Source organism: Sceloporus occidentalis, unplaced genomic scaffold (genome assembly GCF_023333645.1).
Source record: "Sceloporus occidentalis isolate IW3139 unplaced genomic scaffold, rSceOcc1.0.p SCAF_13, whole genome shotgun sequence".
NCBI lineage: Eukaryota > Metazoa > Chordata > Lepidosauria > Squamata > Phrynosomatidae > Sceloporus > Sceloporus occidentalis.
The window spans coordinates 187,323-202,903 of record NW_028316993.1 but is presented as its reverse complement, the minus strand read 5'-3'; the positions used below and the strand labels follow the sequence as shown (position 1 = coordinate 202,903).

Genomic DNA, 15,581 nt, shown 5'->3' with positions numbered 1-15,581 from the left:
TATATATATATATATATATATATATATATAGCCCCACTCTCTTCCATGCCAGCATTCTCTGAAGAAGGCAAAACATCAGGAAGAAACTCTTTTAGAAGATGGCCACACAGCCCGAAAAACCCACAAAAAACTGTGGATGCCAGCCTTCGACTTCAAATATTGTGACATCTCTTATCTATGTGCCTATGTACAGTGTATACGGAGAGGAGGTCGCCTGAAGTCTAGGAAAGCTCATGCTTCCAATTGATAGGGTCACCTTAGGATTGCCATAAGTTGGAAACAACATGAAGGCACCCAACATCATATATATCGTGATTAAGTGCTTCCTTCTGTGATCCGGGACAAACTTGAGAGAGGTGCTGTTGATTTTGCTTTGCAATCACATATATCTATACATATATTGTCGTGGTGAACCTCTCATAGGGTTTTCTTGGCTCGATTTGTTCAGAGCGGGCTTGTCTTTGCCTTCCTCTGAGGCTGAGAGCGTGCGACTTGCCCAAAGTCACCCAGTGGGTTTCCATGGCTGAGCAGGGATTCGAACCCTGGGCTCCAGAGTTGTAGTCAAACCACTACACTACATGGAAGCCTAGCGATCTCTGGACCCTTGGTTGAGATACCCTGCTCTATAAATAAATGTATTATTATTATTAAAGTTGATCCTTGGTTGCTATGTTCTTTCTCCAAGGAAGCCGGGATGAGTCCATTTTCTAATTTCATCCCTTGCCTTTGCTGGGGTGGCTGATTATTTTTGGGACAAGGGCAGGTGTGTGAAAGGACAAGAGGAACAGAGAGACCACTCAGAGGCTTAATATATCTAATTTTGGAGGAACGAGGAGAAAGAGAAGAAAGAAGGCCATGAGAGAAAGAAAGATAATGAACGAAAAACAGTGCCTCGCCACTCTAGAACTCTCCAGAGGGATTGGACTACAGTTCCCATGATCCCCTGCCAGAGTGCCAGAACAGGACATAGCTGCAACAGTGAGATATTTGCTAGTCCAAAGGAACTGCAAAGCAACAGTAAAGAGTAAACGCTATGGGAAAGTAATCTACAGTGCTATAAAAGGATGATGATGATGATGATGATGATGATGATGATGATGATGATAAATCTTGAGCCAACCTAACAATTAATAATAATACAGACACACCTCACTTAGCAAAGCATCTGACAAAGATGTTCCTTTTTGCAAAGTCTTATATTATACCAGTCCAGCCCCAGTTTTCATCCTTGTCCTCTGTGTAGCCGCTAGATTTCTTTAGCTGCATTGGCATTGAGAGGATGTTGAACGAGGGCTCAAAATACCAAACCTTTGTGTTGGTTGCGGCAATGTGCAGCAAACCACACAATAATCCTTGAGCCAGGAAAGAATAGCCTGCTTCCCCAGTTTTCAGTTGGGAATGTCGAAAGCACAGCCGTCTGCAAGTTTGGCCATCTAAATGGAAATCAGAAGGAAAAGGGAGGCTAGTAAAAGAAAGGAAGAGAAACCTGGATGCATTTTGGAAGAAGCTTTCAAGTGTTTTTGTTTTATTTAATGCAAAGCTTGCCTTATTTGGTTGTTTCATTTCATGTTGGATTCAAGCCATGGCCTTCCAGAGTCCTAGGGTGTATCTGGAATGTGGAAATAATGCACTTTGACACCACTTTAAATGCTGTAGCTCCTTCCTATGTAATCCTGGGATTTGTCATTTCACAAACTCTTTAGCCTTCTCTGCCAAAGAGTGCTGGCACCTCAACAAACTATAAATCCCGGGATTCTATAGGATGGAACCACGGTAAGTAAAGTGGGATCAAACTACATTATTTCTACAGTATAGATTCACATTAAAACACAGAACATGGCAGCCCTAGTCTGGTACTCATACCACTACACCATGCTGGTTCTTGTCCTAGATCTGTCCACTCAGAAGTAAGTTTCATTGAGTTTCTCACAGCTTAACCAAAGTTTTGGTAAGAAGATTTATTGCTTTCACACATCAACACTGAGAGCTGATGACTGTAAAGATATGGAAAACCTGTATCATCTTACACAGTCCATTGAAATGCTGTTTCTTTTTTGTATCTGCCATCAAGTCATCTGCCAATTTATGGCAACCCCATGCATTTCAGAGGGTTTTCTTAGGTAAGGAATACTCAGAGATGGTTTTGCCAGGCCCTTCATTTGAAATGTCACCTACAGCGCCTGGTGTTTGTGGGCGGTCTCCCATCCAAGTACTAACCAGGGCTGATCCTGGATGCCTTCCAAGATCAGATAGGACCTGGGGCTTTTAGGGCATTTAGGTGTGCTTGTGACAGTGTAGATAGGGGGAAGTGGAATGAGTCGTGACATGGAGAACTTTCTGGATTGGATCTAGATTTCACAACAATTTGAAAGCTGTAGGGCTGACACTTAGTCATAGCGACTGCAGTGGATCTGCTCCAAGTAGATTGAAGATAAAGTTACCTAGTGTAGTTCCTATCACCAGGGCTTGTGTAATCCAGCACCTAAATTTATCTCAGGCTCTGACAAAGTAGCAGTTGGCCTCTTCCAACAAAAGGACCGGTGAGCTTTGCCTACAATAGAGACTGGTTTGGGTTTTCAGTGGAATTTGGGGGTGTTTTGAAACGGAGAATGAAAATGTAGTGTACATTTATTACTGCCTTTGTTTTTCCCCATTGAGGTCAAAGGCCCTTTAACTTAACCTAAATATAACGTTTCCACTTTAAGTGCCATGGCAGCTTCCTATGGAATCTGGGGGTTTGTTGTTTAGGAATACTTATTTAGGATTCTCAGTTAGAGAGCTCCTAGTACCAGGGACGTAGCCAGGATTTTGGGAAGGGGGGGTCCAGACTAAGTGCCACCATTATAATGGGGCTTGGGTGCAGCGGCGTGGCAGCACGCACCATTGATTTTATCTAACGGAAGGGGGGGTCTGGACCCCAAGACCCCCCCCCTCCCTGGCTATGTCCCTGCTAGTACCCCTGCAAACTCCTTTCTCCTGATCCTGAATTCCTTTAAACCATTTTTGGAGAAGCACATTCTGAAAGTTTACATAGAGAACCAGGTGCTTTTTTGTTGGTGTAATAAAGGTGTTGCCACAATGTGGACTCTAAATGTACCTAAATGCCTTGTGTATTTGTTTTCCTTTTCAAATGCAACTTACGGTCGACTTGGATAGATCAGGTTTCCTTTTGATTTCCAGGGTTTGTTAGAAACAGCACTACAGTATCTTAAGAGAGAGAGAGATCTGCTTTCTGAGACAATAATATTTCGAGCCTCAGCTAGCTGTACTTTTCAACACTTAGACAAAAAAACATATTTCAGTTGACTTCCATTTTAGGGCCGGACATACTTTGAAGCAACAGGAAGGGAAGATACAGCAGCCATTTGAGATTGGGCCTCCACTTTCCATTTGAGCGTATGGTGTTCTTTTGTTCCCTTAAAGCTCCACCTAAAGCTTTTGACTGTTTTGAAGTTTGGCTTCAAGTCATGGCAATATCTAAGTGCCAAAGTGAGTGACTAAATATGATATGAATGTTGTTTTAACGTTTAAGCAAATATGCTTAGCATGGGTCATACTGTTGTCACAACCAGGTTTGTTGGGTACACAAGAAAGGGCCTTCTTGGTGGCTGCCCCTAAAAGTAATAGGATTAAATAGAGTACATAAGAAATATTACATTTTGTTACATCCGCAGAAGGATTTCCATACTGTGCATTGACACTGGTAATTTGATATCAATATCGTATTTTGATGGGCTATTCAAAAGGAAAGGACTAAAGCTGGGCCAAAAATTTACCCTTTTTTGGATATATTTGCCCCTGAAGGAGCTGTTTGCAAGCAATAGTACATTGGGGAAGATAAAGAAGAATCGAGAGGAGCGATATTGTGCCTTAGTTTAAATGTGTGAATTACGTCATGGGTAGCTTGGCCTAAAGGTTATTAATATCCCTAGCATCCGAAAGATGTGGGTGATCCTAGGGGCTGACCTATAAAGCCAAGTGGTCTTGATTCACCTCTCCTGACCTTCTCGGCTGGTGCAAACTGATACCATTCCCATTTGAAGGCTGCCTGCTCCGAGTGCGTGCTATTTGGCACTCAAGTCAGAAAGAGTGAGACCAGTTTATGCCTACTGAAAGGGCAAGAAGAGGAATCTAGACCATTACAGTACAGCAGCAGTTAATCATAGGAATATCACAGTATTCCTGTAGAATCAAGGGTTGTCAAACATCTTTAACTATCTGAACTATCATGTTTAAATATCTGACGGTGTGCAGAAGAAGCAAGCTTGTTTTCTGCTGCTCCATAAACCAATGGATTCCAGTTTCTAGAAAGGTGATGCACAGAGTCCTAAAGTTGCAAGGGTCTCATGGGCCATCAAGTCTATCCAAACATTAGTAATACATTCTTTACTGCAAAAAAAGTGGAATGGGTTGCCTTGGAGGCTTAGGGAACTCTCCATCTTTATCGATCCTGAAATAGAAGGGCATCTTTTACAAGTGGTTTAGTTGTGTATACTTGCATGGCCGGGGTTGGATTTAAAGGTCCCTTCCAGCTTTCCCAAGGTCACCTAGTGGGTTTCCATGGCCAAGTGGGGATTCGAACCCTGGTCTCCCAGTTTCCTAGTCCAACACTCGAACCACTACACCATGCTAATTCATAGCTTCTAGGTAAAGCATGAGTGATATTATCACACCTGCATCCCCCTTCTTAGGTCTTGGCTTCTCCTGGGTCTTGACGACTGTGGGAGGAGGGACATCTTGCACATTGAGTAAAGGACTGCACAAAAAGTGAATAAGTGCATATGAGCCACACTTACGCATGCGCATGTCACAAGAATCTGCCAAAGCGTCGAAGAGGTAATGTGTGAATGCAACAGACCCAAGTTAACATCCGATCACTTAGTCCAAACCAGAGGAGACACATTCAATCCGTGGTTGAATAGTGAGTCAATATATAGATAAGATTTAATGGATTCAATGGGTCTACTGCAGTTAGAACTAAAATAAAGGATTTAGATATACCTACTGTAAGACGCCCAACTTGGACAGTTTTCCTTCTCGTGTGTTCATTCACACTATGGCAAACCCAGATTCGCTGCTGTACCCTTCATGAAATGGTGCCAGGAGTTATGGGTTGTGTCTCGGGTGTGGTGTCCTTGATCTTATGTATGTGTATTTTGTGACAAGTTGGAGAGAGCAGCTTACTCACAAAACTAATAATAACATCAGTCCTCTCTCAGATCCATTAGCCACCAGTTTATTTCTGGGACGAGTCCAAGGCACTCCCCTTGAAAGCTCTTTATTGACTGTGATACTCCAGGGAGTATCTCCTCTTATATCTACCATGGGCTATGGAAATGTTATCTACTCTGGGGCAGACTTTGGGTTCTGGAATGAGCAAATTTTTGCAAGCGCTTAGTGTTATGAAATTGGTAGCAATCAATGGCCGAGGCTTTTTTTGTGTTGTTATTCTCGTGATTTGGGCTTCTAATGTTTCCAATGGTGCCCAAGACTACCAATGTTTCACATACGGAAACTGGGATAAATGTGGCCAAGCGGCATCAGAGTGGATCAAGATGGCAAACGTAATTATGAGGAAGCACACCAAAACTGGGAGATGTTGCAGCAGATTGCTTTTGCCTGAGCCTACTGGGAAAGACAAGATTTAACCCAGTTAATTGTGCCTTCATGTCATTTCTGATGTATGGTGGCCCTGTTCATGGGAATTTCTTGGCTAATTTCTTCAGAGGGGGTTTGCCATTGCCATTCTCTGAAGCTGAGAGAATGTGACTTGCCCAAGCTCACCCATTTCCATGGCCAAACCGTATTTCGAATCCTGGTCTCCCAGTGTCCTAGTCCAATGCTCAAACCGCTATGCCACAAACACATCCTGGGATTGGTAGTTTCTTGTGGACTCAGAGGACAGAGGCCATGTATCTCAGAAAACTAAATAGACCCAGAATTCCATAGCACTGAGCCATGGCGGTTAAAGCGGTGTCAAACGACATTAATTTTGCAGTGTCGATGTATCCTCTAACTCTCTGGAGACCAAGATTTGAGTCCTGATGCAGCCATGGAAGCCTACCTTGGGAAAGGCACATTCTCTCAGCTTCAGAGAGTGGCAACGACAAACTCCCTCTGAAGAAACTTGCCAAGAAAACCCCATGATAGGTTCACTTTGGGGTTTCCATAAGCCGGAAACGACTTGACGGCACACAACAACCGCAACTTAAACCTGCAATCTTATAGGCACTTCTAACATTTGGAAGTAAATCCCCTTTAACTCAGTGGGGAGAACTAAGGGATTAAAGCCTTGGAAGGGTGCTTTTAAAAACATCAGATATTTACAAGAAAGGCAGCCAAGCAATGTTATGTATCAAGGATCAGTGTCTTTTTTCCCTACAACACCTTTGTACCAATTTTCTATCTTTCGTATTTTTGAAATTTAATAAATAATTTAATAAACTATTAAAAATTAAAAGAATCAAATATTTAGGACAGTCCTTTGCTGCAGAAATGCAACCCCAAATGTTCGGATGTTTGTTTTGTTCTGCAGCAAGCAGTTCCCAGCACCCTGCCCTTTTGCAGCAGCTCCTGAGCCGTCCGTCTACACAGAGCAGCCAATGAGAACGAGAGGCAGTGTTCTCTCCGCCAATGAAAAAGGAGGCTCCCCACCCAGGCCCCGCCCACACAGTGCTATGAGAGCTTGGTCACGTAGCCTCCATCCCACTCCTGCCCCCCTCCCAAAGTGGTCCTCCCTTGGATCTGGTAACCATGGAGACCACGGGATCTGCTTTAATAAAGGACTAGCCTTAGTGGGGCAATGTAAGGCCTTAAAGGGCTTTACTTACAAGTAAGCCCCAGTCACTTCAATGCACAACACAAGCCTAATACTACAGAATTAATATAAATAAACTAAAACTTAGTTAAAGGTTAATCAACAAATGATACAAAGCATACCTTAGCTTGGGAAGTCGAAGGCTTTCATGGTTGGCATCCATCGTTTTATTGTTGGGTTTTGGGGCTATGTGTCCATGTTCTAGAAGAGTTTATTCCTGATGTTTTGCCAGCATCTGTGGTTGGCATCTTTGGAGAAATTCCCTGAAGATGCCAGCCACAGATGCTGGCGAAACGTCAGGAATAAACTCTTCTAGAACATGGGCGCATAGTCCGAAAGCCCCACCCAAAAATGCCTTAGCTTGCTCCCCCCAAAAAGCATTCACAAAAACGTCACTGACAGTTGTTGTCCCGATATTGTTGAATTTAAAAAATGTACTGAAACACGAACTGGTTGTTTTGTTTTTGTTTTTGTAGTGTAAGAAACAATCCCAATTCTTTCCCTCTCCTTTGTGTCTCTGGTACCAGCTTTTGTATTAAAGGAGGATAGTGGTCCCTCCACATTCACTGGGGTTAGGGTGAAGGACCTGCGCAAATGTGGAAAAAACACAAGATCTGGGTCATTATGGCGACGCAAAAAAAGATGCAGTAGGTGATCTGGTGCAAAATGCATTGGGTTAAGTGGTTTTTTTAGCAGCCCCCCCTCCAAAAAACCCCCTGCACCAAGTGCAGTCAGGGTAACTATGGACCCATACAGACAGGCCAAAATAAAGCTGCTTCAGGTCACTTTGGAGGTATGCTGTTTAAATGATGCATGCCTCCTAAGAGGCCAGGAGCTGCGCCAAAGCTACGTTGCAGTCCTTAGGGCTGGAGGGTAGCTTTGGTGTGGTTTCCAGTCTCTTAGGATGTATTCAGCATTTATACAGCATACCTCCAAAGTGATCCGAAGCAGCTTTATTTTGGCCTGTCTGTATGGGTCCTATGAACTCCATAGGAATAACCTGGTTATTTTTTAGTGTGAATGACCCACACGATTGATTATCCCAGGTTAAGTGGGTTTTTTCGCACACCCCTCTCACGACTTACCCAAGTGCATTTGAAAAGGATGCGAACAACAAAGATTCAACCCACATTCTCCTGGGATTATTTTCACCACCCAAATAAGCCCCAGGTCCCATTTCTAGGGCTGGTGATGATGAAGATAGTTTTCTGCAGGCTGTCTGTCTGATGTTGCTGAGTGGGAAGATCACTATCGTTTTGCTTTAAAGCAATGCCTGTTTAGAGTCAAACAGTGGACAAAAGATTCTCCATGGTCCAGATAGTCAGCTGACATTTCTGAATGGAACTAATGGTTGGAAGCTATCCAGAGATCTCCCTGGACTGCTTTGAATAGCACAATGATCAAAGGGAGAACAGCAAATGTGGTGCTACACAATGGGCTTCTTAGTGACGATCAAAAGGGAGGACACTGTGGAATTTTTCCTGTACAAAGGCTGAAATGTAGGACATAGAATCATAGAATCATAGAATCATAGAGTTGGAAGAGACCACAAGGGCCATCCTGTCCAACCCCCTGCCATGCAGGAAATCACAATCAAAGCATCCCCGACAGATGGCCATCCAGCTTCTGTTTGAAGACCTCTAAGGAAGGAGACTCATGTCCTGGAAAGGGAGAGCAGCCGGTCAGCCTGTGCACCCCAGTATCCGTCCTCCCTCTTCTTGATGTATTTCTCCCTCCTCCTTCTCCTCAACAGTTTACAGTCAATCCAGTAACATCAAAAATCCACCAAATAGTGATATGTTTATGGGGCCAAAAGTCCAAAATGCAAAATAATTATGTTGCAAGCTTTCGTAGCTCTATTGGCTTCTTCATCAGGCAAGGTGCTAAAAACCATACAAGAAAAAGTATGTAGAGAGGTCTTGTAGCACCTTTGAGACTAACTGAAAGAAAGAAGTTGGCAGCACGAGCTTCTGCGGACTTAAGTCTATTTACTCAGATGCAAAAATTGAAGACACCTTGCTGTTTTTGTTCTTAGTTTAGATAGTATGGAATGGAGGGGTGTTTTTTGCAGGCTGGCACCTCTTCCTTCTGGCCATGTGGTTACTGGGAGCTTCTCAAAGTCCAGGACATGTAATATCCATTTGCAATACAGAAAGATATGTAATTTGCAAAACAGTGTACAGTACTGGGAATAACCTAGCAAGCCACCAGGGGGCGTGCTGCTTCCTCATTCTCTGGTTGGTGGATTCTGCCTGGGAATTAAGTTTTGCAATCGAAAACAATGCACACTGGATTGCAAATGCCTCTTGCCTGATGTTATTGTGCTTGGGACTGTGGGTCAGCAGGGATAAGCCATGTGCCAGCTGCTCAGGGTTGGCACTCATTGGCTTCATCATTCCATGCCACATTACCATAGGCTGCTATTATGTGAGGCTCAGCCCAGTTGACACGTTTCCTGCTTGACAGCTCCACCTCCTTTCATGTGATGGTTTCTTTTTCCTTTCCTCCTACAGCCCAGAGGATCCGGAGTCGGTAGTGCCTTCTGTTTTCTACATTTCTTCTTTCCCATAGAGAATCTACTTGGGAAAAATCTGTGAGTATACAGAGAAGGAAGGGCTGGAGGGAAATCAATTGACAGAATTAAACAGAGAAACACTTGGGCTTTGTTTTAAGAATTCCTTAGGGAAAGAGTCCAAAGCAAAGAAGAAATCCCATAGCATCTCAATTCATAACCCTTTTGTGGTTGCCGATTTTCATAGGTGGCTTCCAGGCATAAGTGGTTTGAGTGTTGGACTACAACTCTGGAGGCCAGGGTTCAATTCCTCACTTGGCCATGAAACCCACTGGACTTTTCCACCTGCTGCTACCTGACCTTTTTTAACTAGAGATGCAAGGGATTGAACTCAGAACTTTCTTCATGCAAAGCAAATGCTCTACCACTGAGTTATCATTCATCCCTAGCTGGAAATGAATGAATATCCCAAGCCAACGAAGGACATGAATTCTCCAGGAATAGCATAGCTTTATTTATTTTTCCCTTTGTATAATGTGAGAGCCAGAGTAATATAGTGGTTCAAAGCCTTGGCTTGGACTATGACTCTGGAGGCCAGGGTTCAATTGCCCACTCAACCATGAAACCCACTGGGTGACCTTGGGCAAGTCACACTCTCTCAGCCTCAGGGAAGACAATGGCAAACCACCTCTGAACAAATCTGGCCAAGAAAACCCCAGGTCACTTTAGGGTTGCCGTGAGTTGGAAACGACTTGCAGGCAGACAACACACAACATACAGTCTGCAAAACCCAGAATATTTTAGTTTTAAGGAGGCACAAGAAGCCTGGCTTTCTTAAAGTTGTCAGGTGACTCTCTGGTTTTGCAGCAAGGATTAAGGGGGTTATACTTTTGGATGGAGAAAGAGTAGGCTCTAGTGGTAAGAACAGGGAAGCCTTGAGCCAGGATTTTCTTTCTGTTGTTTCTTTCTGTTTCTCTTTCACCAGAAGAGATTTTCTAGATGATTAGGAAATAAAGAAACTTGAGGTTTCATCCTATGTTTGCCATTAGCTTTGATGCCAGTTCCAAAGGGTGCCACAGTGTCAACTGTGTTCATTCATTTCTTCTGTTCTCTGGGGATCTCACTGTTACTGTTGCTTGCAGTTTTATAACTTTACCCATATCTTCCAACTGCTCCATTCTTGGCAGGAATAGTCCCGATGGATCCATCCTCTGCCTCTCACTTTTTTGTATGCTTTTAAAATGTTTCAATTTTTTCTCATTCTCTCACTTTCCACTGTTGTCCTCCTCAGTTTACTTCAGTTAATGCCAGCTGCGTTCAAAGTGCAAGTAGTTTGCACTCGGTTAACTCAGCAGGGGACAGCAGAGAGAATTGGCAGACTCTTGCCTTTCCTGTAGGCTCAGGCAAAAGCAAACTGCAGCAGCCTCTCCCGACTCATCTTTTGTTCCTCAGTAATAACTGTTTGACATCTTGGCCACATGCTGCTGTTGCATGGCCAAATGTGTCCTTGTTTTCATCGTGAATTGCTAGAGGATATGGAATTGGTCCACCTCAGTTACAATAGGAACTGGATCAATGTGATGGGAAGGGGTGAGCTTCCTCCCTGCTCCCCAATGTTCTATATACAACCAGTTGTGCAATTGTAGATTTCGTAGTGCAGGACTTTACTAACACAGTCTCAATAGATACACCCCCATAGAGAGTCCAAAGGTGTAAGTAACTGTGTTGATCTTCCAATGTATGGTGAACATCAGGGAATACAAGCAGAACTGGGGTATTTGGGGCTCTCCAGATTATGTTCGACTGCACCGCCTATGAGCCCCTACCAGCACTGCAAGTAATCAGAAATGGTGAAAGCTGTAGTTCAGAGACATCTGAAAGGCTACAGCTTCCCTTACTCTGAAGTAAAGGCGCTGTTTAATCCTCCTTTCCCATCAGTTCGCCTTAAATAAGAGTGAGCAATTGCAGTGGGACTGAAAGCCAATTTTCCACAACTGGGAAACTCTGAGAGGGAGCACACACTTTGTTTGCTTGCTTTTTGCTGTTAAAAAGAGCAAGATGTGTCTTGGAGGCTGTTAGTAATGTAGTTCAGTATGGCGAGAGGAAGAGAGCAATTCGTGGAATCTTAAGGAGTCAAAAGCCACTGACTAAAACTAAAACTTGGGAGGGGGAGTGGCACATATTACGCCAGAAACACTCTGCCATTCCTTGTCTTATGGAATTAGCTGTGGAAGTGGTTTCGTCACTGGCTTACGGGAGAATAGAAAAAGCTAGCAGATCTGAATCTGATTCTCTCTTTTTGTCTTCCTGTTTAGGATAGAATGGCCACCATGGAAATCCAGGAGCTTGACCTCCGAGAGATGGGCACCCTCATCCAATCCCGTGTCGTCTTAGAGGTGTCCAACCAGGTCCAGTCGCTCCTGGATTCATTGGAGACCACAACGCTTGAGATTGCAGTGACTGGCGAATCAGGTGCCGGGAAATCCACCTTCATCAATGCGCTGATGGGGCTTCATGATGGAGACCCTCGTGCTGCCCGCACTGGAGTAACTGAGACCACACTTTCACCCACACCTTACGAGCATCCTCGCCTGCCCAGGGTCCATCTTTGGGACCTGCCGGGAACTGGCACCCCACGCTTCCAAGCTGAAACGTATCTGCAGCAGGTGCAGTTTGAGAGATATGATTTCTTCATCATCGTGGCGTCAGAGAGGTTCCGGCAGAACCATGCTGAACTGGCACGTGCTGTGGCTGCCATGGGCAAGCGTTTCTACTTTGTCCGTTCCAAGGTGGACTTGGACCTGCGGGCTTCGCAGCAACGAAGACCAACCCGTTTCCAGGAGGTCCAAGTGTTGAGAGAGATAGAAGCAGACTGCATCCGCCAATTGGAGAAAGAAGGCTTGGAGTTTCCGAAGGTCTTCTTGATCTCCAGCTTTGAACTGCACAAATATCACTTCCAGCTCTTGCAAGACACTCTTGCCGAGGAGCTAGAAGGCCATAAGAGGCATGCCTTGCTCCTTTCTTTCCCTTCTGTCACATCTGAAGCTGTGCAGAAGAAAAAAGCTTCACTGCGGAAGCACATCTGGAAGAGGGCCTTGATGGCCTGTTTTGTCTCAGCCTTACCCGGCCTCCCTCTCCATCTCAACATCCCCCTGCTTATGAAAACCCTAGACTCCTACCGCAAGGCTTTTGGACTAGATGATAGCTCTCTGGGCACCTTGGCCCTCACAGCCTCAAAGCCCCCCTTGGAACTGAAAAAACAGGTGACTTCAACGTTAGGGAAGGATCTCTCGGAGAATGTCGTCCAGGCCATCCTGAGCCAAGCTGCTACCTATGGGAGGGTGGCTGCTAGGTTGGTGAAGGACCGGGTGCCTCTTATGGACAACTTGGTAGCTGGAGGCATTTCTTTTGTAGCTGCCTATTACCTGCTTCACACTGCCCTGGATAGCTTCGCACAAGATGCTGAGCGAGTGCTCCTCAAAGCCTATGACCTGGACAATGAGTTGCAGAGCTCAGTCTTCTACCCTCCAGAACCTGGATTCATCTTTGATTGACAAGAGACAAAGAGAGCTATTCAAGGGTATTTGTGGATGATGGGTTTTTTTTCTTCTGTCCCTTTTACACTTTTTCTGCTTTCTATTCCCTCTGGTCCAAGTGGCCATGGAAATATAACCCCCCCCCTCTATATATATATATATATTGGGCTAACAGTTCCATCAAAGAATCCTGAGGTGGCCCCTTGGAAAAGGTTATAAAAGCATGGTGCTACTGGAAACATTTTTTTGCACATTTGTTTTATGGGATGGGGTGCTGAGGAAGTTTCCTGACTCCATGGAGGATGAAGTATGTAGCATTGTTGGATTATAGTGGCTCTTGATGTTGCTGTGTGCCTTCAAGTCATTGGCAACCCTAAGGTGACCTGGCCTATGACAAGGTTTTAGTGGCAAGCTTTGTTCAGAGGGGGGTTGCCTTTACCTTCCTTTGAGGCTGAGAATGTGACTTGACCAAAGTTACCCAGTGGGTTTTCATAGCCTAGTGGGGATTCGAACCCTGGTCTCCAGATTTGTAGTCCAATGCTCAAACTACCAAACCACACTGATCTTTACTAACTTTGAATTCTTCTCTAGTAGAACAATGGAAATTTGAGTGGCATCTATAGAGGAGTGATTGAGGCCAAAGAAATGGGATTTTTGAAACATAGACTACATCAGCATTGCAGAAATAATCCAGTTTAGCTCAATGCTGTGGAATCCTGAGATTTGTGAATTTTCAAAAGGCAAATCGGGGAATAGGATTTCAGTCTGTGCTGAAGTTACATCTCCCTCTAGATGCTGGTTCACAGCCTCAGATGTCTGGGACATCTCAATAAAGTCAGATTCAATCCTGACTTGGAATCTTAGCTTCCTGTGTAGTCAGGAGTGTATTTGCACACTTGAAGCACCAGCTATACCTGCTCATAGACACCTGTGATCTGGCTATGATGACACATGCCTTAGTTACATCCTGGCAGAAATATGGCAATGAACTCTGGATAGGGTTGCCTTTGACTGTAGGCTGTGGCTAGTTATAAGGTGGTACAATTCCTTTGTTACATTGGTTTCACTGACTATTGGTCCTTTCCCAAATACATTGCAAAAGTGTAGTTTATGACCTATAAAACCCTATACAGTTCAGATTGTCTAAAGAAATATGTTATTCCCTATGAGACTACCTGGGTTTTGAGATATTCAGTACAGGACCATCCTATCACCCATATAGATTCACTTGGCGGGACCATCATAAGAGAATCTTCTTGGCATTGATGCACCCTTTCTTATAGAGACAAGACTGGCTTACAATCCAAGTAACACTTTAATGATATTTTAATTTTCAAGTGTTTTTTATCGAGTGAGAGCTGCTTAACCATAAAGCACAGGAGAAACTGATGTATAAATAAAAAAATGAAATAGGTGGAACGGTCTTGATCTTTGAATAGTAATGCTTTTTATAATTTGACAAACGCGACAAAAGTGTGCCCTATACATATTTGCAAAGTAAAGGATGTTTCTTGTTCAATAAAGTCTTTATTCTTCTACCTGTCCTGCCTTTGTGATTTGTTCATTGTACCTACGGGGCCACAATCTGAAGTTGACTTCTGGGAAGTAAAAAAGTGGCATTATGTCATAGATGTGGGACTTCAGGAGCACAAAACTATTTCCCATGCTCTAAGAGTGCGCAAGCCCTGACAGTATGGGACCCGTTTTTCCAGCCCCTCCATGTCAAACTGGAAGTGACTAGAAGGCCGTTTATGATGTAGGAGTAAATAAACAAATAAATAAGTGGGTCCTTGTTATCCGCTGGGGTTTGGTTTCAGGACCCCCCGTGGATAACAAAATCTGTGGATCCTCAAGTCCCATTAAATACAATGGCATAGCAAAATGATGTCCTTTATATAAAATGGCAAACTCAAGGTTTGCTATTTGGCATTTATACTTTGTTTTGAATATTTTCAATCCGTGGATGCTTGATTCTGTGGACCAAAAATCCGTGGATAAGGAGGGCCGACTGTAATCACTAAACAAGCAAACAGAGACAGCTTTATGCATGTGCTTTTTATCCCTTGAACAAGGTGTGTGTGTGTGTGTGTGTGTGTGTGTGTGTGTGTGTGTGTGTGTATTTGTTCAACAATATCCACAAATGGCCACTAGATATGTGGAAAGCATTTCCACCATATTTAGAGGCCTTCCCAAGGTTGGGCCTAAAATAGCTCTGATAGACCCTCAAAACATGGTGAAAATGTCCCCCATTCTCATTTTTAACCAAAACAAATAAAAGATCCTGGAGGACATAAAAATCACCTTGGGAGCAGTGGTGTCACTAGGGTTGGCATCACTCATGGTTTCACCGACGCTATTGACCTCTACTGACTACTCCATACTGAATCTTAGTAACATTTTCGTACTAATATTATTCATGAATCGTAATTCCCATATATCACAGAATGTAAGGGTAACCATTGTGGCATAAAGACCTAGCAACATTAAAACGACTGTCTGCCTTTGAATTACAATATCATACAGCCCAAATGTATTTCCATGTACATAGTTTCTTGTGGTTGAAGGGGAAATTTGGTAAGATGTGATGTTTTAAAAGAAAATTTAATACCGGTGCACATGATAGTTTAATTTGAAGGTATAATTTTGATTTTGCTAGTTGTTCATGTCACAACGGTGGGCATTGCATTAGGTGATATATGGGAATTATGATTTACGA

At 43.7% G+C, this 15,581-nt stretch overlaps 1 protein-coding gene across 1 annotated transcript; it reads left to right on the top strand.

Annotated features, from left to right (window-relative positions):
- Positions 1-2,470: 2,470 nt before the first annotated feature.
- LOC149304451 (interferon-inducible GTPase 5-like) lies at positions 2,471-14,365 on the top strand. Its single transcript, XM_089479231.1, has 3 exons — positions 2,471-2,540; positions 9,331-9,410; positions 11,645-14,365. The coding sequence occupies exon 3, from the start codon at positions 11,651-11,653 to the stop codon at positions 12,881-12,883; it is 1,233 nt and encodes a 410-aa protein (XP_089335357.1). The 5' UTR covers positions 2,471-2,540; positions 9,331-9,410; positions 11,645-11,650; the 3' UTR covers positions 12,884-14,365.
- Positions 14,366-15,581: the final 1,216 nt, after the last annotated feature.

Coding starts and splice junctions, on each gene's coding strand:
- LOC149304451 (XM_089479231.1), top strand. CDS start 11,651: ATGGCCACCATGGAAATCCAGGAGCTTGACCTCCGAGAGATGGGCACC.